Genomic DNA, 19,158 nt, shown 5'->3' with positions numbered 1-19,158 from the left:
CTGCCAGGCCAATGTTAAAACCACCGTGGCTAGAAATGCGCCCCAGCCGTCCACTTCCCTTTCGTTTCCTCAATCCTCTCCAACGCACCCTCGACCAAAGCACACAAACTCTCCACATCTTCTCCATCACGATGATAAGCCCGGGCCGCCTCCATGCCAACTCGTCGATACTCGGCGGCAAAGATATCCCACAGCTCCCGTCCCTGATCCAAGGCGCTGCCCGGCCGCGGAAAGTACGGATCGTTGCGCCAAAACGCCCGCGCAATCGACTCCAGACCAGAGTCATTCGCCTCAATCGGCCTGGAGCAGTCAAAGTCAAGCATCCAGACGGCATGCTCCTCAAGGGGCATGTCTGCATCTCCCTCCCCGCCTCTGTGGGCACCCAGCACGAATTCGACATCGTTGCCACTCGTCCTGACTTGCCAGTGCAGCGTCGCGAGTGCCTCTGCCATGGCCCTGGCGTACTGCCTGCAAGGGAGCCCGAGGTCATGGGCCTGGTCCGCGTGAAGGGGGTAATTGCGGAGGCTGAAGAACTGCGGTCGGGGGCGGTGCTGCTCCTCGTGCGCGTATAGATGTCTTCGTCGTCCGAGATACAGGCGAACCAGGCAGTGCTCGCCCTCTCCGTCCCGCGCCTCTATCGATCTTCGGAGCGCCTCGCGGTGCGGCGCTGGGCAGTACTTGTCGATGAGGAGTAACTGCGCCTGCGTCGATACCGGGTTGATTTTCTCGGCAATCATGGCTCTGCATGCTTTTAATCCAGAGGGCAGGAGTGGCAGGAGCTGCTGCCATCTTTTGTCGTCGCTCTTCACGAGACCGAAGCATTGGGGGATGGAGGTCAACTGTAGGGTGCTTGCTGCGCGGAATGCTTGCGACTGTACGAGGGTCTCGTTCTTGATGTCCCTGCCTGGACTCGCGTCTTCGCGTTTGAGAATCATGTCGACGTCGACGTTCTGGTCGACGCTGGCATTGTTGTGGGCATTGTGCTTCAATGTGCCCCAAACCGAACCACAGTTGCCAAAGCCGATTTGTCGTAAAGAACCAGAAGCGGTCAGGGACAGGTCAGATTCCATGGCGGGGTAATAGCTATGTAATGTGTGATGATGAATAGATTAATAGTAGAGGGTGTGCTTGGTGAACAATAGGACAGTCAGTTGCGTTGACAACGAAGATGCAAATAGAAGACGACCAGACCGGTCTATTTGTAATTGGGCTGGTGGTGGGGTCGAATCCATCAAGCTTCGACATTGCCTCTTAGCCACGAGTTCGTCTAAACCTTGATGCCCTAGATACTACACTCTAATGTAGCAGGGGACTTTGACAACGGTTTGGTCAAGTAGTGCTTGATTTGCTCGTAATAGACTTGACTGATTTAGCATCTATTCTCCAGCCTCTGGTAACTGCAGAGCATTAACAGATAAAGCAAGTATAAATGTATTTTGTTTTGTATTTCACGTTACATTATACTATATGCGGCATGTTAGGGTCTTATAGCGTGGTACGGCTCAAGTACAGTGTCACTAGTGCCTTGCATGGCCATCTAGCTCTGTTTTATATTTTTTTATAACTTGATATAGTATAGTAAAAAGATTTAAAAAAATGCATTGAATGCTCTGATTACCTGCGTCGCCCCGCCTGGCGTTGGTACCGCCAAAGCTAGATGCTGACATGTAATTGCAAATCAACGAATAAATTCAACTACTAAACTTTCTCTTCTTGGTGCTCGGCCTTCCTTTTCTTAACAGGGTTAAATATATTCTGGGCATAAGAGCAATGCAAGTAGTCGAGTCCCCTCCTTACTAAACGATCCCTGTATTCTCTCGCAAATCCTTCTATATCTAGATAAATGATGTTTTGGTAAAGTTACTTTTCTTAGAGTGCGAGATTCTTGGAGAGGAAAACTCGGTACACATGAAAGAACTTTCTCAGAAGTTTCCTGTCGGTGCTTCCCAGGGGACAACAACGCCAGTCGAACTTTGCGTGAAATTCAAACTTCGGGCACAAAGAATACCATACTTCTAGAGCTCGCTGCAACTACATCCAGAAACATGTCTTCATGGTTTCAAAAACGCTGCCTGTACATTCTCCCATTTTTCCAACTTTGCAGCCTTAGTTGGGACCAATATACGTGACGCTGACGGTTCCATCCGAGTCAACACTACTGCTAGTAAGAGTCCGGCCGTTGATGTTGATATTAACAATGCCAGAACCAGCAGCCGTGACTTGCTTTCCGGGGCTCTTAGCAACAGTGTCGAAAATCTTAATCGTGCCCCAGTTCTCCAGGGCGACCGGCTGACCGTCGTACTGCCAGTCTTCGAGGATCCATTCAGCATCCGTCTCGCAGAGCGGGTAGGCACTCTCGCTTGTAAACGTATGCGAGACGGCGTGTCCGCTGCTCAGGTTCTCGACGGTTGTGGTGCCCGAGGTGGTGGACGTGGCGTGCACGGTAAAGCGCAGGGTATCATTAGGTGAGAAGGCGAGGCTGGCCTCGTAGCTTTGCATGGGGTGCTTCCACCATTCTGTCCATAGCCAGAATGTGCCGTCTCCGTAGGCCACGAGGCCGGTCTGCAAGATGGCGCTCGTGCAGTCGTCGCCGTCGATTCCCACCCACATGTTTGCCGAGTGCTGGTTGTCTCCTCCGCCGAAGCTGGGGACGACTACGCTGCCTTGAACGTAGTTCCAGCCGGTGCCCGGAGGGCCTTCTTGCACCGCGCCTCCCCAATAAAAGTCCGCTCGCTTGTTGTGGACGGACGTCTTGCCACTTGGGCCGGTAGTGGCGGCCGGTGCGGCAAAGACGCCCGTCACGGCGGCGAGTGTAAGAGTGAGAGCCTGACGCATGTTGAAAATCTTGAACGAGTTGATGGTTTTACAGGGGACTGGCATATGGCAGGGTCGACAGGAAGAAATCGCAGGCTGGCTGGCGATTCTATCCAGACTCGCTGTGACGGGCCATTGCCTTGGACTTTATACGCGAACCTCATCATGACGGGCAGCGTACGCTTTGGTAAAGCAAATCTAGGTACTTGCCTAAATGGAAATAGCCTGCCATGATCGGCAAACCGTTAGCGCACTGCGATTTTTATGATTGACTAGATGTAGAAGGACCTGAACTAGCCCACCGGAAATTAAACCCTAAGACCGAGATGGGAGTTGTCGTTGAAGAAGGCAACAGCATTTCTAATATTCTATAGTCGTGTAATTACGTACAAGAATTAGAATGTAATACATAACAAAGTGCTCGAGTCGTTGGGGAGCTGATGTCCAAGGTCTTTGTTGGGCTTTTATTTTTGCTTTCCAGTTTCATAGAACATGCGTCATGATGAAGCTACAGACAACACTACAGAGACGACGAATATATATATTCACTTGTTACTTTGCCGTGCCGACTCTGCTACTTGGGCTTCAATGCGCCGTGCAATTAGATTCTCATACCCGCAGATCTGTTTGTTGCGAAATTGTTGAAATCAGCGATACCTTGTATCCGGTATTACCCATCTTAGAGTCTCCAAAAGTGGGATTTCATCACCACGACACGTGGTGTCTTGCGTAGACGCAGTTACGCAGTGGGAATACGAAAAAGGAAGGCCAGCGTTCATGGCGCAAAACAAACTTGGGATGGAAACGTGTCAATACTATCTCCCTAGAACGTTCTTCTGTGTCTCGGGTATATCGGCATTGTTAGCTCGATACTGTTCCGGCCCCGGAGGCGCTACTCGGGCCTCGCAGTGCCGATGGTATCAACTATACGAGGCGAACAATTTTAGATGCCCTGACCTTCCCAATTGCGTAACGCCTCTTTTAGAAAAGTTACAAGTCGGGATGGTAATTCTGCCACGATTCTCTTCCGCACATGAGATGGATAAAGGGGGCAGCCAACAGGCAAGCTTTCGCCCGTCATCGGCCCATGTTGGTGTTTTTGTCGCCCTTTTAGATGTCCATGTCGGAGGTGCACTGACGAGCTGCTTTCATCTGTTCAGAATTCAGATTCCCAGACATTTGTCTGACGTGGGGCTGGCGTCGCGTGGCATCTCGATCAGATCGAGCAAATTACCATCGAGGCTTTATGTGGGCTGGCCTCGACTTTGCCGTCTAGCTGAAACCGTCGAGTCGTGACGAGACACGATGCGGTTTGCATCACAAAGCTTGCACCAGCCACAAGGCAACGGATGTCGAGGTAAAAATAGCCCAAAGGCCCTGGCGATCCTGGCGGTTTCCAAACCAAACCTGCAAGTCTGGACCGCTGCCTGCTTATCTGCCTGCGAATTCAAAGTGGCCAGGAAGCAGAGAGCAGAAACGGTGTGAGGATGTCAACCTGTGTCCAAAGCAGTGGTAAGTAAGCCTTTCGGCCTCAACCACGCCTCGAGCCCTTGTCCAATTATCGCCAAGTATCGCCAAGGCTCGGTCCGTGCCGCAGTGCTATTGACGCGACTTCTATGTAGCACGTCAACAGTATTTCGATTGAGGGTCCCTATGATGGCCGAGTGATTGCAGAGACGGGCATAGGCGATCCAACTTGCCAGATAACTACTATCCAGTAGGTAGGTCTGTACAATCTCATTAATCTCTTTCATGGGCGAGTTCCCTTTTGCAACTCCTCGCAGCTGACTGTGCCCCCGTAGCAAGTTGGCCATCAAAAGCCCCATTGCAATGCATGATTACATATACATATGTAGCTGCCGGAGTCCGTCCGTTGGTTTCACATACTCCATCTCTGACAGGGGACTTGTATATGAAGTGCCTTGTCCCTGCAACCCCCGGTTTCCAAATCATCTATCCCGGGATAACACCCCTGACTCCGGACTAACCTCAGTGCTATGAATTATTCTTCATGCGCGACCTGACCGGGTAGCTGGTAGTAGGGGGTAATATACTAATTATAGCTTATATAATGTAAGAAATTAAGCATTAAAAAAGGTTTTATACTAAGCTTTTTTAATTAATTATGAACCCCCCCCCCCCCTGCTTGGTCACGCATATTGTAGAATAATTCAAGGGTTGGACTGTATAAAAACATGGAAACTTCGTCGTGCGGGGTAGCGGGCGTCACAGAGTCAATTAGCCTATATCGTTGGCAAATAGGGATGGTCGATTGGTGAAACGAGGGCGTTTTGTCTCGGGGCTGCGGCCTTGTTATAGCCATGGAGTTATTTTTAACCTCTTTCATGCGCCGTATCTTCAAGCCAGAGCAAACATTTGAAGGCTACAGGACCGATATCATGACTCGTCCGTTAAACCAATAACATGCTTTAAAAATATGCTCGACTGCCAGCGCATCGCACCGTACATGTAGATCTGTATCAAGTTGGCGGTGTGTCACACCCTGCCTTGCTCATACGTACATCTTCCATCCATGACACAATACGTTCGGCAATGATAAGCGCCCATTACGGTTCAGCCCGGAACGGAGTCCATTGGAATATCCACACCAGTTTCATTTTAGAAACTCACGTACCGTAAATCATCGCGGCAAAGTCCTTTTTGCAGAAGCTGATGTTTTTATAAAATGCTCAAGATATCCCAAGCATCGTGACTCCTTTAAACACACTCACCACTCCAACTTATCAAGGCTACTTTGACCTACACTACCGGTATAACCAACGCTACATCGTCTTTCAGTATCAAAATGAAGCTCACTGCTGTTCTCGTCATCGCATCCGCCATCAGCGTCCACTGCCAAGCCAGCAACTCTACAAGCCGCACCTCAACTATCACTGCGCCACCTACTGCGCGTCCAACGTGAGTAAACATGACGATGCTACACAAAAGTAGAGACTGAAACTGACCCCACGCAGAACCAGTGTCGGGACGACCTCGCGAACAACATCACGTACAAGCACTACGGTGGTCGCTGCCGGGCCGAACCCCGTTGCCCCTGGACTCGGCCTGGCTGCTCTCATGGCTCTTGGTGCCTTGGTGTAACTGCCTTTTGTAGCGAGCGCAGCAGATGATATTCTTATAGCGCGTGGGTGAATCAGAGGCATTGGGAATGAAGCGAGCCTCCAGATGGAACAAATAGTCGCTGTGAGGCTAAACCACTCTACTCTTGGTTAAGGAATCTTGCAATTTGCCCATGGAACACCGAGCGAGCAAGCAAGGGTAGCAATCTGGAGGCTCACTTTGAGCTTATAACTGTATAGTAGGGCCTCTACTAGCTCTTGCGTTGGAATATCGCCAGCGTTTTGAATACTTCTCTGCGTCTCATGCCCACATTCACCTTGTAAGGAGCTCGGCATCTTCTTTTTTTGTGTGGGTTCTTCTTTGTCTCGTAAGCTAACAGGTTGTTTCATTTCACTTGTACGGGCAGCATGGACGATGATTCCCATGCGGTTAAAGCAATTGCAGGTATTTTAGTCAACCAGAAGCCACCGCAATAGGAGATGATTGTACCACTGTGTTGCCGAGAACGTAGTTGAAAAGAAGTTATGCACGTATAGAATTCTGAGAATCTATTTCTAGTCTAGTACAATACCGTTGCTATTATGATGTAATTAATACACTAGGCATATAACAGTCTAAGCGTGGTGAATAAAGTCTTCATGTTTCCTTTGAATGTATATACCGCCATATTATGCTTTGCAATCGCCATTTTCGTCCAGAAAGAATATATTCTTCCTTCTAGCCCCCTCCTCTTTTGTAACCAACTCCGTATTCCAGTTCATATGCGCGGCTATTCGATCTTTTCCCTCCCCGCGAAGCTGCTTCAAACTCTCGGCATATGTGTTTTCGCGAAACATGAACAGTTGGCCATTGACGACTTGGGTTTGGTCAAGTAATCTCACGTTTAGTCTCCTCTTGCTGCTGCTTTTGGGTATCATGTCTTGGGTGATGCCGCTCGGAAACGGCTCAACGAGGCCTGCTCGCCCATCGTTCAGCAGCACATCCATGCCGCGCTGGTCATCCTGGAATACGCGGCTCCGATACATTCCCATCCGCCACCAGGGGGCTTCAAACACATCAAGCATCTCTGACCACAACGAAATAGTCTCGTTGTTGCTCTTCATCCAGAATAAACCGTTGCAAATTGGCGGCACAAGCGAGCCTCTGCGATACTCGTCTTGGAAGGCATCATGGCTGGTGTAGAATTCTCGCGCATCGGTGCTGTAGACCATGTCGACGGCTGCTCTGTCGCTGTCGTTCTGTGGCATGATGACCAGGGGCGATTGCCAAAACACAAGATCGGCATCAATCATGAGAACATCATAGCCTGTGGATAGAAAATCGACAAAGAACTGCGGGCGTTGGCGCATCATTCGATGGTAGGCCGGAGTGTTGCCGTGGACGTTGAGATTGCCGCTTTCGGCCCAAAGAGATGCATCTCGATAGGTGGCAAACCCCCTGCGGTCCAGCGTGGTCTGCGCACCCTCATCCAGGGCCCAGAACACGATGGATTTCGGGTTGAAGGAGGTCGCGGAAAGAGAGCAGAGCAGGTTTTCCATCAAATGGAGCATGCCCGTATTCACCGGGACAATGACTACCGTGTTGTTGATTGCATGCGACGCGAATGTTTGCAGGTCGCTCTCTGGAACACCATGGCTTCGCTGCATGGATGTCGACGATTCGGCAATGGGAGCCCAATAGAAGTAGACGACGCATAACAGGAACGCTACCGCAGCGATTTTGATGCGAGGTTTTCGCGCCATGAGCGAGACGGGGGACCGTCCACGAGCCATGGCCGGCAACTGGTGCAAGAGGTGAGAATGGCAGCGTGTCTTGGTGTCGGAAATCGCTGAAGGAAGAAAATGGCGCCGCTTCAAGTCGGCACAGCCCCCTTGGTTCTGCCTGCTCTCAGGGGCATCGTGGCATCTGGCTCCAAGGCTCGAGCAGCCGCGTGGCGAAGAGATGCGGATTCAAGTCTGAGAAGGGGTGTCAATTCATTCTAACACAGAAATCATCGGTTGGTATCTCTTTTAATCAAAGGAACCGCAAACGTGAGGCCACGGGAACTGGTGCGCGTACATGATTCGACCACATCTAGCGATCCCTTGCCCCTTGTCAAGTCCGAGTAAGACTGGCACGTGAGTGGGCTCGGTGTGGCGCCCCAGGTACCTGAGAAACCAAGCGGAGCCGAGTTGCCTGGGAACAAACATCGACTGACCAGCCAAAATGAAAATCCTTGGCGATGATGGTGGATGTCATTTGCCTTGGACCGCGTACGTACTGCAGTGACGAGAATCAGCAAAGGGCCAAGGACTCGTCGAGGCAGTCGTTTGGCGGGCGTTGAATGACTAAGCGGTTACGCCTCGCAGTCGGCCTGCTATTGTTGGTACATTGATGCTGCACGTAAGGCACAGTGATTAGCTGACATGGAGATGAATCAACCTACCATTGACCCGACCAGCTGCATCTACTTCAATCCGCCAATCCATCTCCGCTCAACTGCGCCGCCGGCAAAACATGACGGCCATCGAGACTGCGAACATGGCCGCACTTCCCAAAGACTTCGCAGCCATTCCGCGGCTGGCACTAACTTTCTCGACACCTCTGTTGATCGAGCCTCTAGATCGCCTGACATCACACCTTGGCCAGGGCGGTGAACCTTCGGCACGCGTGTTTGCATGTCGCGAGGATATGAACAGCGGCCTAGGAGGCGGCGGTGGCAATAAGCTGCGCAAGCTGGAGTACGGTAAGCCAAACCAAGCTGCGTGTCTGAGTCGTGCCTCTCCCACGAGCTGACAGACTTTGCGCCAGTATTGGCCGACGCAGTAGCGCAAACTCCCCGGCCAGAATATCTCGTCACCGAAGGTGGGATCCAAAGCAACCATGTTCGCCAGGTTGCGGCAGCAGCGGCGAAATTGGGCTTTAAATCCGTCTTGGTCATCAACGATCTCGTCCCTGAGAGAAGCCATGCTTCGGATCCCCATCTTAGTAGAAGCTACAACGAGCATGGAAATGTGCATTTAACGGAGCTCATGTCTGCAGCGCGTGAAGAACACCCCGGGGTAACGGCCAAGGACCTCCTAGATACGAAACGGGGATATTGGATCCCGTCTGGCGCGTCAACACATCCACTGGGGGGCCTGGGCTACGCCAAATGGGCATTTGACCTCGTGGCGAGGGAACGAGAAATGGGTCTGTTCTTTGACTCGATTGTTCTCTCAGTCATGTCCGGAAGTACGCTTGGCGGCATGGCCGCTGGCTTTGCGCTGGTAGACGAGCTTCAAAAACGAGCCGGCGGGATGCCACGCCAACGGCGGTTGATAGGCGTGGCAGCAGGCCCGAAGCCCAGGGAAGACTTTGTACAACTTGTTTCGGGGATTGCAGAAACCACTGGTCGGAGGATTGGGCTCGAAAAACATAGCCTCACAGGTAACGCTTTCGAAATCGATTTGCGATGGCATGGCGATGCGTATGGCAGGCTAGATGACACGACTAGGAGGTATATCAAGCTAGCGGCGAGCACTGAAGGACTAGTAGTTGATCCCGTCTACTCCGGGAAGGCTTTCACCGGCGTTTGCAGAATGGTAGAAGCAGGTGAGCTCCGGGGTAATGTTTTGTTCGTGCATACTGGCGGAGTGTTGAGTCTAAGCGCATACCCTGACATGAGATGATTGCGCATTGAATTTGCTCCATGTGGATGATTCACCATGCAAGAGACGTGAGTCTTGAACTTTTTGGCCCATGTCGGCTCTTTCCTTCCAACTTACCTCATGGCTGGGTGCAACTTTGCAGTCATGTTTGATATTTTCTCGTAATCTCCGGGCCAACTATGCGGCCACATAGCAACGATAATTTCGCCAGCCCAAAGAATACACTATTTAGCTGGTTATGCTGAGTGTATCATTTTGTCGGCTTGGCTTTGCGTCTATATTAACCACTAGCAAAGTTATCCGAGTTGATTTGTGTGACAAGGGCTAAGGCTTGGAGTAACATAACTCAATTCATCGGATAACAGTCTTTAGTATTAAAGGTCCTTGGTTTTTCTCAAGGCCTAGTTAACCAAAGCGCTCTATTTATACAAGAAGTGGTGCGAGCCTCTGCCCTAGGTCCCGTGATCATAGCCTTTGAGTAGCGGTGTGATACCGCCTGCGGCGAGCGTTTTACTCGCGGCACTTTTTTTTTTTGGAAGTTTCTTATAGTGTTGGAGGCGTCAGTAACAACTGGAAGGTGCCTACAATCTTTAACACGGAAGTAACAGGATCACAAAAGTCTATAATGATATTCATTAGAGCCAAAAGTCTAGTTGGTAATAGTAATTTAAGATCCTTTTAACTAATTATAAGTTGAGTTTAATTTCCATGAGGTTTGTGATTATAGTAGCGTAGCACTTAGAGACTCTTATAAAAGAGGCAAAGCTGAAAGTTTTAGTTGAGCACTTCTATTCCGGCTTTGCTTAATTCAGGAATTATCTTAAAGGACGCTGTTCTGGGTTCGCAATTCTGACTTTAAGTCGTATATGTATAGAATTGGAGCTGGAAATAAAATGTTAGTTGAAGAATGAAGCGCGTAACTATCTTCTCTACTTGCAGAATCGGCCATGGTAGAACGGAGATCTGGAGTACTATTGGCAATGATTTAGAAGTCTTTCTCAGCTCTAGAATACACTGCTTACTGTTAGAATAAGACTCTCTCTACCTGCTTCGCGGCCTCCTTTTTTTCACTACTCGGCATGCAAGTAGTTGGTCGCTCTCGAGAACATTCTCCATTGTCCTTCTCCGAGCAAGGGATTGCCAAACTGTCTTCACTGTGCTTTTCATGAACAATCTATCCATATCTTCAAAAGCGAGACCTTTATAGAGCTAGAGCAATGTTGCCACATTTTGGACAATCGGCACACACCCTTGGTTTCTGGAATAAAGAATAGCGCCCAGAATCCCATAGCCACCACCAAGGCTACAAAGATCACGTATGTTCTGTACCCCAGAGAAGTAATAATGTATGGCGTGGTTCTTGAGACCAGAAAACTCTAAAACCACTGGTCGGCCATAGCTATGGCCGTGCAAAGCATTCGGATGTCTATCCCGATATCAGTGGCACAATATTCATTTTTCGCGTGGTATGTTTGTTTCCTTACCAATGAGGAAGATTTTTCTACAGTACACCCACGTAATACCCTGCCAAGTAGCACAGTAGACCATGCCGTACGAGTAAACACAGACTTGGCAATCATCACTGATCAGTAACAAGACCCTTGTGCTATACAAGAGAGATGGCTTACCCATGGCAAGAAGGCCCCATCCATGGCAATTCATATCGCCTGCTGCAGCAGCCTGCGTCGGGTCTGCCCTCATGACATATGCGCCAATATACCACATCGGCACACTGCCTACAAACGCACCCCAGATCAAGCCATTCCTCCGGGCAACCTTTTCGACCAGCCACACCGAGAAAATCATCATTCCAATGGTATTTGCGATATCATAGAGCCCTGTAGCAAAACGTTTGGGGCGTAGTTGATCTAGAAGTAGAGTTGGCAAGCACAAATCGAGGCCGACGGGCGAACCCAAGTGCACTCACCCCGAAGCCAAGCCTACCACCTGCTTGAGAGGCAATCCAGAGGCCTTGGTCAGCTCTGACTTGTTGCTCCCATTTTCATACTCAATCTACTCGGGCCAGCGAGATGGACTCACTTCAAGGATACCGATGAGTCTTCCGCGGATAGAAGGCGGCGAGGGGAAAAGTCAACAGCGACCCAAAGACAACTTGCCTGAAATGTCGATACAATGTTTCCTCGGAGCGTATCTCTGTACGTCACGGATACATCTGCCAGGCCAAAGTCTTGCCTGAACGAGTCCAAGGCCATGGTGCCGCCTAAGACAGATGTGTCATATCTCACTGCGTGTTTTGGCTCAGCATTCAGTGACCTCGTTGAGATAGCGAGACGGCTGTTCCCTGGACATTGACGCAAGGATTGCAATCATATGGATCCGCCAGTTCCTCACGTCTTGGGGATCGTTGGTCCCTTTAGCGTGGAGATCGAAGCTCATGGTTCCTCATTGCCTAAGCACTTGTCACGAATATTGCAAAATGGATCAAAAATTAAAGACTCATCACAGATGTTACATCAAGTTGTACCCTTGGTGGAGCGGTTCACATAGCATGATCGACAGAGTTCGCGGGCTGTGTAAGCTTTACATATACCCAGTTCAAGATATGGAACAATTTAGATTCAGGGAAAGCAAGCACTCATGTCACTCATGAGAGGGGGGGAGGTTCTCAGCCGAAACAAACGCCATCGAAAACAAACCGGCGGTTACAAAGTCTTTTTCTCTCCCTCTTTCTCTCTTTTTCATCAAGGCAGTGTGGCATCAGTTTGGTAGAACCCAGACATTCGGCATTAACACCTCGAACTGGCAAGGATTATTTACCCCCAGATTTGGCTCGCCAAGTTGTGCGGGGAAGTGGGGGCTGCAAACTTGCCAGAAACAACAAACTTGGTTGACATTCAATGTCCAACTTTAATCTGCGGCACACACACCAGCAACTGGCAGCATATATACGCAGTTCAACCATACGACAGCCTCCAACAGGTCTGAAACTCGTCACAGACTGCGTTCTCAAGAGCTCTGATGGGGGAGAGCTGCTGCGCCACTCTTGGCAGACGGCTCGTCTCACCGCAACAGGAACGAAAACACCCGCCCGCTCCCGAGTCGTCCTGGCTAGATGCATCGTCTTCTCCACCTTTCTATGCTCCGAGAGGGGAAGGCGTTTGTTTAAGCTTAAGTGGAGGGTTGGGACTGCAGGCTCCTCCTACATGAATTGCACGTGGTGGAGAAGAGAGGCCTCCCGACGACTAGCTCACGATCCGACGACGCGATAAGAACTGGGAGTTCCTATCAAGGGCACAGATTCGACACTAGTTGGTTTGGAAAGTGTCAAGGCGAACATGTTGGCTGGGGACCCAAAGCCACAAGACACACATCATCTCGGAGAAGGGTGGCAATCCAAGTCGAGCCATGGCTATTCGGTGCCTTGCTTTCAGACCATGTCCGAGCTGATGAGCTGCAATCTTTTTTTTTGGTGCATCAGATACCCCCCCAGCTGCATATGCATGAGGGCATGTGTCCAAGCCGAACTTGACACCTCCACTCAGCCGCAAGCGAACTCAGAGTGTCACCGTGTCACGATATCCAGCGCAGGCGACTGGCCCTCCTCAGCGTTCAGGGATGACGCGCTCAGGATAATTTTCTTGATAAATTGCTCCGCATCTTGCTGCACAGCCGCCGCCACCTAGAGAGGAGGTCTGTCCTTGCTTCCATTTCTTACCGTGGTGAGTTAATCGAGTCTTGGCGGCAAGTAAACCGCTATACTCCATGATACGCACCAAGTATCATCACGATGGGAGAGTAGATTCAGCCGATTTGGCCTCATCAACAACCTTATTTCCTGCAAATTTGCGGCATCGCCAACATTTGCACAGCCCTGCGAGCTAAATGGATTGATCGGTTGACGAGGCACGATCTTGATTCTACCTGGCTTGGCGGCCCAAGGTGCAAGCATCGTCAAGTCCAACGACTTTCGCGAAACATGTCGGCGCATCACCATTAGAGTTTCAATATACTCAGCATATACAAGAGTTTTTCTGGCATCCAACACCGGATACACTGCCTCATCGCTATCCTTTAAGGCTCGTGGTCGTCAAAATCACAGCCAGGTTACACAATATTCGGCAGTTTTGTACAGGTTACTTGTCACAACACATACCATCTTGTCATGACGGAGACTTGATTACACGCTTATTCCTTCCGAATATCATGACCAACCCCGCTTGCACTGCCTCACAAGAGTAGGCACGCCCCATGGCCCGGACATGCGGATGACCTCGCCGCACCAACTTACACAGGTCCGTTGTTTCCGCTGTTTTGCTGGGTGAGTTTGCCATCAAGGGCACTATGCACTCACACTTCGTATCAAGCCTTTCTGCAGAAGTCAAATCAAGCTAATGTTTGACTTGGCTTTATTGGTCATTGCCAAGAGGCAGTAGATGCCGAGTTTTGGTTTCTTTTCGGGCGATAAGTACCTGATAGTTGGCAAGATGCAACTCTCGACTCTGGGATATTCTCCGGTGGCTTCGTGTTCGTTAATTTGAGCGAGCGTGTGTGAACCATATTTAAAATGAAGCTGGAAACCATCACAGCCACGATGTAGTTGTCTCTATAGCAGGAAAACATTGTTTGTTTCGCATGCGATGACAGTGGACGGCAGCACCACGGCATGTATCAAGTGTCGGATTTTGATTTTCGGTGGAAGAGTATACCAAGTTTGGGTCAGCTTTGCATCTCTCGCAAAAGATGGCACTATGCCGGGTATGACTGTAGCCGACCGGGCTCATCATGTCCAGCACCTAGTCCGGCCGCCGATGGAGGCTGTGTTTGCAAGAGAGTCGAGGTGCTTCGAGGCTCAGGTATTTCAAACAAAGAGCAGTCTAGTCGCTCCGACAACTAAATCACGCCCCAATAAGGTCAACGTGTAAACGTTTATGGAACGCTGAGGGTAAAGAGCCAACAATGAAACCTCAACCAACCAACTCAACTCGGTCAAAGCCATTTCATTCGCCAGGAAAACGACTCAAAGCCGCTCTGTCGCCGACGTTTGGGCAAACGCCACCAAACAAGCTTAATCGGTGGCGGTGGGAACTGGGAAGGTTCAAAGGTTGACGCAGGCCAAACCTTCCCAATCGGGCAACCGCCATTCGACGTCTAAGCCGACGCCAAAAGTCTTGGCCGTCGTCGCCAAACCACACAGAGACGGACGAAAAAACTCTGTCCAATGCTGCGCCCCTTTGCCATGGGAAAGTGGACAAAGTCTGACGAGAGAGCGCTGAGTCCAGCACTGGCCGCGACAGGCGTGCGAGCACATAATATCTTGGCTCATCCATGGACGGGCTGCGAGAGGAGGCGAACGAGGCGCAGCCTCCCCCATCTCCGCCAACGACACACGTACACTTTGCCGGCGCGCCCATTGTCGATTATCATCTGGCCTCGCTTCCTGTCGAGGCCGCAGAGTTTCAGCCTCTGAATACGTCTCTGAAACTCGCGGCCGGTTTGGCATCTCATGAACTGCCCTCGCTCGTCCCTGTTTTGTGAGTGCTGGCAGACGCCGCCGTGCAGCATCAAGTCATCAACATCCACCACATTGCGTCCTTGAAGCGTCACATGCCGCCGTATCGCCGCTCACAAGATACATCATGGCGAGTGAAAAGTCCTCCTCGTCCCTGCTGCAGGTCGGCGGGCGGCCTCGCGCCCTCAGCTCCGCGGATACAATCACGTCTGCCTCGTCGAATCCCTTCCTCACCCCGACCGTGGCCACCAGCCGGACGGCCAGCATCAGCGATGAGCTCTCCGCGGCCCTGCGGCCAGATCCCGGCACCGAAGAGTATTTCCGCGTGGAGAACAACCCGTTCGCCTTCTCCCCAGGCCAGCTGAGCAAGCTCTTGGATCCCAAGTCCCTGGCCGCCTTCCAAGCCCTGGGCGGCCTGCGTGGCATCGCAAAGGGCTTGCAGACAGACACGGCCAGCGGCCTCAACGTCGACGAGACATCTGTCCCTGGCGCCATCTCCTTTGACCAAGCCGTCCGCTCGTCGGCTCTGAGCAGCATCGGCGAGGACAAGTCTGCCCCCAACCCAAACCATTCGTCCGAGGCCTTCACCGACCGCATCCGCGTGTACAAGCGCAATATCCTCCCTGCAAAGAAGCCGACCCCCTTGTGGAAGCTGATGTGGAATGCGTACAACGACAAGGTCCTCATCTTGCTGACCGTGGCGGCCGTCATCTCCCTCGCCCTGGGCTTATACGAAACATTTGGTGTGCACAAGGAGCCTGGTGCTCCGCCGCCAGTAGACTGGGTCGAAGGCGTAGCCATCTGCGTTGCCATCATCGTCGTTACTGCTGTTGCCTCTCTCAATGATTGGCAAAAGGAAAAGGCGTTTGTGAAGCTCAACGCTAAGAAGGAGGACCGCGAGATCAAGGTCATACGCTCGGGGAAATCATTCATGATCAACGTCCACGACATTCTGGTCGGCGACGTGCTGCACCTGGAACCCGGCGACTTGATCCCTGTGGATGGTATCTTTATCGACGGCCACGATGTCAAGTGTGACGAGTCTTCTGCGACGGGTGAGTCGGATGCGCTCAAGAAGACGGGCGGCGACCACGTCATGAGGGCCTTGGAAGCCGGCCACAACCCCAGAAAGTTGGATCCCTTCATCATCTCCGGCGCAAAAGTCCTTGAAGGTAAGTCTCCCCCGATCGATCTCACGAACACCAAATTCCTGACAATTCTCCAGGCATGGGCACGTTTGTATGCACCTCGGTCGGTGTAAACTCGTCCTTTGGCAAGATCATGATGTCGGTCCGCACCGAGGTCGAGGACACGCCCCTACAAAAGAAACTCCAAGGTCTCGCCTTGGCCATCGCCAAGCTCGGTAGCGCCGCCGCCGCCCTCCTCTTCTTCATTTTGCTCGTCCGCTTCCTCGTCGACCTTCCCAACGACGATCGCTCCTCGGCCGTAAAGGCCTCTGCATTCATGGACATTCTCATCGTCGCCATCACGATCATAGTGGTGGCTGTACCCGAGGGCTTGCCCCTGGCTGTCACGCTTGCACTTGCATTTGCAACGACGAGACTTCTCAAGGAGAATAACCTGGTGCGAATGCTACGTGCGTGCGAGACCATGGGCAATGCCACGACGATTTGTTCCGACAAGACGGGTACTTTGGTAAGTAGACAACGCCCCTTACTCGGGACTTAACCACGAGAATATTCAACTAATTCTGCTTGTAGACGACCAACAAAATGACTGTTGTGGCCGGTACTTTCGGCACAACCAGCTTCTCCAAGTCAGAGACGGAGTCTGTTTCCCAGTGGGCATCCCAGCTTCCTCCTGACACCAAGTCCCTGCTCACGCAATCCGTTGCCGTCAACTCGACCGCCTTTGAAGGCGAAGAGAACGGCCAGCCCGCCTTCATCGGGTCCAAGACTGAAACCGCTCTCCTCCAGCTCGCCAGGGATCATCTCGGCCTGCAGTCTCTGGCCGAGACGCGTGCCAACGAGACGGTCGTGCGCGTGTTCCCCTTTGACTCCGACAAGAAGTGCATGGGCTCCGTGGTTCGTCTCCAAGACGGCTCCGGATACCGCCTCCTGGTAAAGGGGGCCTCGGAGATTCTCCTTGGATACTGCTCTGCCATTGCCGATCCGCAATCTCTCGCGGAAGACGACCTCGCGACCGCTAAAAGACGCCAACTTCTCTCCACCATTGAGCAGTACGCAAGCAACTCCCTCCGAACTATCGGTCTCGTCTACAAAGACTACGAATCGTGGCCCCCCGCGCACGCTGAAATAGCAGACGGCCAGGCAAAGTTCCCTTCCCTCCTTTGCGATCTCGTGTTCCTCGGCGTGGTAGGCATCCAGGATCCCGTCCGCCCAGGCGTCCCCGAGGCTGTGCGCAAAGCCCAGCACGCAGGCGTCGTAGTCCGCATGGTGACAGGCGACAACATTGTCACGGCGAGAGCCATTGCCGCCGAGTGTGGGATTTATACCCAAGGCGGCGTCGTCATGGAAGGTCCCGTCTTTCGAAAGCTCAACGACCCAGACATGGAAGCCGTGCTGCCCAAGCTGCAGGTCCTCGCCCGATCATCTCCAGAAGACAAGCGGGTTCTAGTCACCAAGCTCAAGGAGCTCGGCGAGACGGTTGCAGTGACGGGCGATGGAACCAACGACGCACCGGCTCTGAAGGCAGCCGATGTCGGCTTCTCAATGGGAATCTCGGGCACAGAAGTCGCCAAGGAGGCGTCCGCCATTGTCCTCATGGACGACAACTTCACATCCATTGTAACAGCCTTGAAATGGGGAAGAGCCGTCAACGACGCCGTCCAGAAGTTCCTCCAGGTAACAGCCACCTCCCCCTTTGTCACGGCCATCTCGTAGCATGCTGACCTCCCACAGTTCCAAATTACCGTCAACATCACCGCCGTTGTCCTCGCCTTTACCACCGCCGTCTACGACCCAGACATGAAGTCTGTCCTCAAAGCCGTCCAACTCCTCTGGGTCAACCTCATCATGGACACCTTTGCCGCCCTGGCGCTGGCCACGGATCCCCCAACCGAAAAGATCCTCGACCGTCCGCCCCAGGGCAAAAAGGCACCTCTCATCACTACAAACGTATAGTCTCCCCCCTCTTTCTTTCTTTCTTCCTCCACAGCCTCCCTCAAAGCTGACAATGCCTTGTAGATGTGGAAAATGATCATCGGACAGTCTATATTCCAACTCGCCGCCACATTCACCTTGTACTTTGCCGGCGGCAGCCTCCTCAATTACAACACCGACGATCCCCAAGTCCGGCTGCAGCTCGACACCCTCATTTTCAACACCTTTGTATGGATGCAAATATTCAACGAGTTCAATAGCCGGCGCCTCGATAATAAGCTCAACATCTTTGAGGGCATCCACCGCAACTACTTCTTTATCCTGATTAACGTTCTCATGGTAGGCCTTCAAGTAGCCATTATATTCGTCGGCGGCAGCCCCTTCGCCATCAGCCCCAGCGGGTTAACCAGCGACCAGTGGGCCATCTCGGTTTTGGTGGCATGCATATGTCTCCCGTGGGCTGTTTTGGTGCGCATGTTCCGGGATGAGTGGTTTGGCGCGGCTGCCGGCGTCGTGGGCAACCCCTTTGTCGCCGTGTATCGTGCTTCGGGGCGGGTGTGGGCGAGGCTCGTCGGCGGGTTGAAGAGGTCAAAGAGAGGCGATGAGGCGGAGAGGGAAGAGGGCCGCGTCGACGGCGATGCTCCTGAGCCGCGGGTAAATGCGCCTGCTATTGTGGTGGATGAGCCACTGCCGGCTGTTGTTGAGCCGACTCATGTCGAAAGGGGCCGCTCGCCGTGATGACTTACTTTTGTGTGTTCCTTTTTCTGCCTTGTTCTTAGTATTGGTAGAAGTCTACAGCTCCTTCATAGCAGATGTTACGATAGATTACGAACTAAACTTAACGACACATGCAGAGCACGCACCATCCTCCTGTTGCCCACAGTGTCCCTACGCCATCTTCCTAATGAAATGCCGGCCTATTGGAAATCCATCACGTCACTAAAACCTAGATTTGGTCAAAATGTAGAGGCACCAAAGAATCGAATGTTGCAAAAAAGCGTCTGTCCTTTTTTTATTTTGGACTCCTCAGTCCGCTCTGGTTGTCCTATCTATTCATGAGGCACAAAGCAACCGGGACAAT

The 19,158-nt window shown here is 51.8% G+C and overlaps 8 protein-coding genes across 8 annotated transcripts; 4 read left to right on the top strand and 4 right to left on the bottom strand.

The window, feature by feature from the left end:
- Positions 1-29: 29 nt before the first annotated feature.
- On the bottom strand, positions 30-1,070 carry G6M90_00g004040 (uncharacterized protein; the record flags this gene model as incomplete). The annotated part of the gene is made up of 1 exon (XM_014686570.1): positions 30-1,070. The coding sequence occupies one exon, from the start codon at positions 1,068-1,070 to the stop codon at positions 30-32; it is 1,041 nt and encodes a 346-aa protein (XP_014542056.1).
- Positions 1,071-2,106: 1,036 nt separating this feature from the next.
- Positions 2,107-2,835, bottom strand: PRTA_0 (Aspergillopepsin-2; the record flags this gene model as incomplete). The annotated part of the gene is made up of 1 exon (XM_014686569.1): positions 2,107-2,835. The coding sequence occupies one exon, from the start codon at positions 2,833-2,835 to the stop codon at positions 2,107-2,109; it is 729 nt and encodes a 242-aa protein (XP_014542055.1).
- Positions 2,836-5,620: 2,785 nt separating this feature from the next.
- Positions 5,621-5,916, top strand: G6M90_00g004020 (uncharacterized protein; the record flags this gene model as incomplete). The annotated part of the gene is made up of 2 exons (XM_014686568.1): positions 5,621-5,733; positions 5,790-5,916. 2 exons carry the CDS (start codon positions 5,621-5,623, stop codon positions 5,914-5,916), a joined length of 240 nt encoding a protein of 79 aa, XP_014542054.1.
- Positions 5,917-6,563: 647 nt separating this feature from the next.
- On the bottom strand, positions 6,564-7,667 carry G6M90_00g004010 (uncharacterized protein; the record flags this gene model as incomplete). Its single annotated transcript, XM_014686567.1, has 1 exon — positions 6,564-7,667. The coding sequence occupies one exon, from the start codon at positions 7,665-7,667 to the stop codon at positions 6,564-6,566; it is 1,104 nt and encodes a 367-aa protein (XP_014542053.1).
- Positions 7,668-8,391: 724 nt separating this feature from the next.
- Positions 8,392-9,545, top strand: acdS (1-aminocyclopropane-1-carboxylate deaminase; the record flags this gene model as incomplete). The annotated part of the gene is made up of 2 exons (XM_014686566.1): positions 8,392-8,620; positions 8,686-9,545. The coding sequence occupies 2 exons, from the start codon at positions 8,392-8,394 to the stop codon at positions 9,543-9,545; spliced, it is 1,089 nt and encodes a 362-aa protein (XP_014542052.1).
- A 1,355-nt stretch (positions 9,546-10,900) lies between these two features.
- Positions 10,901-11,737, bottom strand: G6M90_00g003990 (uncharacterized protein; the record flags this gene model as incomplete). Its single annotated transcript, XM_066129560.1, has 5 exons — positions 10,901-10,950; positions 11,009-11,092; positions 11,153-11,392; positions 11,469-11,506; positions 11,565-11,737. The coding sequence occupies 5 exons, from the start codon at positions 11,735-11,737 to the stop codon at positions 10,901-10,903; spliced, it is 585 nt and encodes a 194-aa protein (XP_065985771.1).
- A 3,073-nt stretch (positions 11,738-14,810) lies between these two features.
- Positions 14,811-15,020, top strand: G6M90_00g003980 (uncharacterized protein; the record flags this gene model as incomplete). The annotated part of the gene is made up of 1 exon (XM_066129559.1): positions 14,811-15,020. The coding sequence occupies one exon, from the start codon at positions 14,811-14,813 to the stop codon at positions 15,018-15,020; it is 210 nt and encodes a 69-aa protein (XP_065986057.1).
- Positions 15,021-15,121: 101 nt separating this feature from the next.
- pmc1_0 (Calcium-transporting ATPase 2) lies at positions 15,122-18,815 on the top strand (the record flags this gene model as incomplete). The annotated part of the gene is made up of 5 exons (XM_014686565.1): positions 15,122-16,166; positions 16,220-16,650; positions 16,716-17,819; positions 17,877-18,092; positions 18,162-18,815. 5 exons carry the CDS (start codon positions 15,122-15,124, stop codon positions 18,813-18,815), a joined length of 3,450 nt encoding a protein of 1,149 aa, XP_014542051.1.
- Positions 18,816-19,158: the final 343 nt, after the last annotated feature.

This window comes from Metarhizium brunneum, chromosome 1 (assembly GCF_013426205.1).
Source record: "Metarhizium brunneum chromosome 1, complete sequence".
NCBI classification, from domain to species: Eukaryota; Fungi; Ascomycota; class Sordariomycetes; order Hypocreales; family Clavicipitaceae; genus Metarhizium; species Metarhizium brunneum.
The sequence above is the reverse complement of the archived record's forward strand: the minus strand, read 5'-3'. Positions and strand labels throughout refer to the sequence as shown.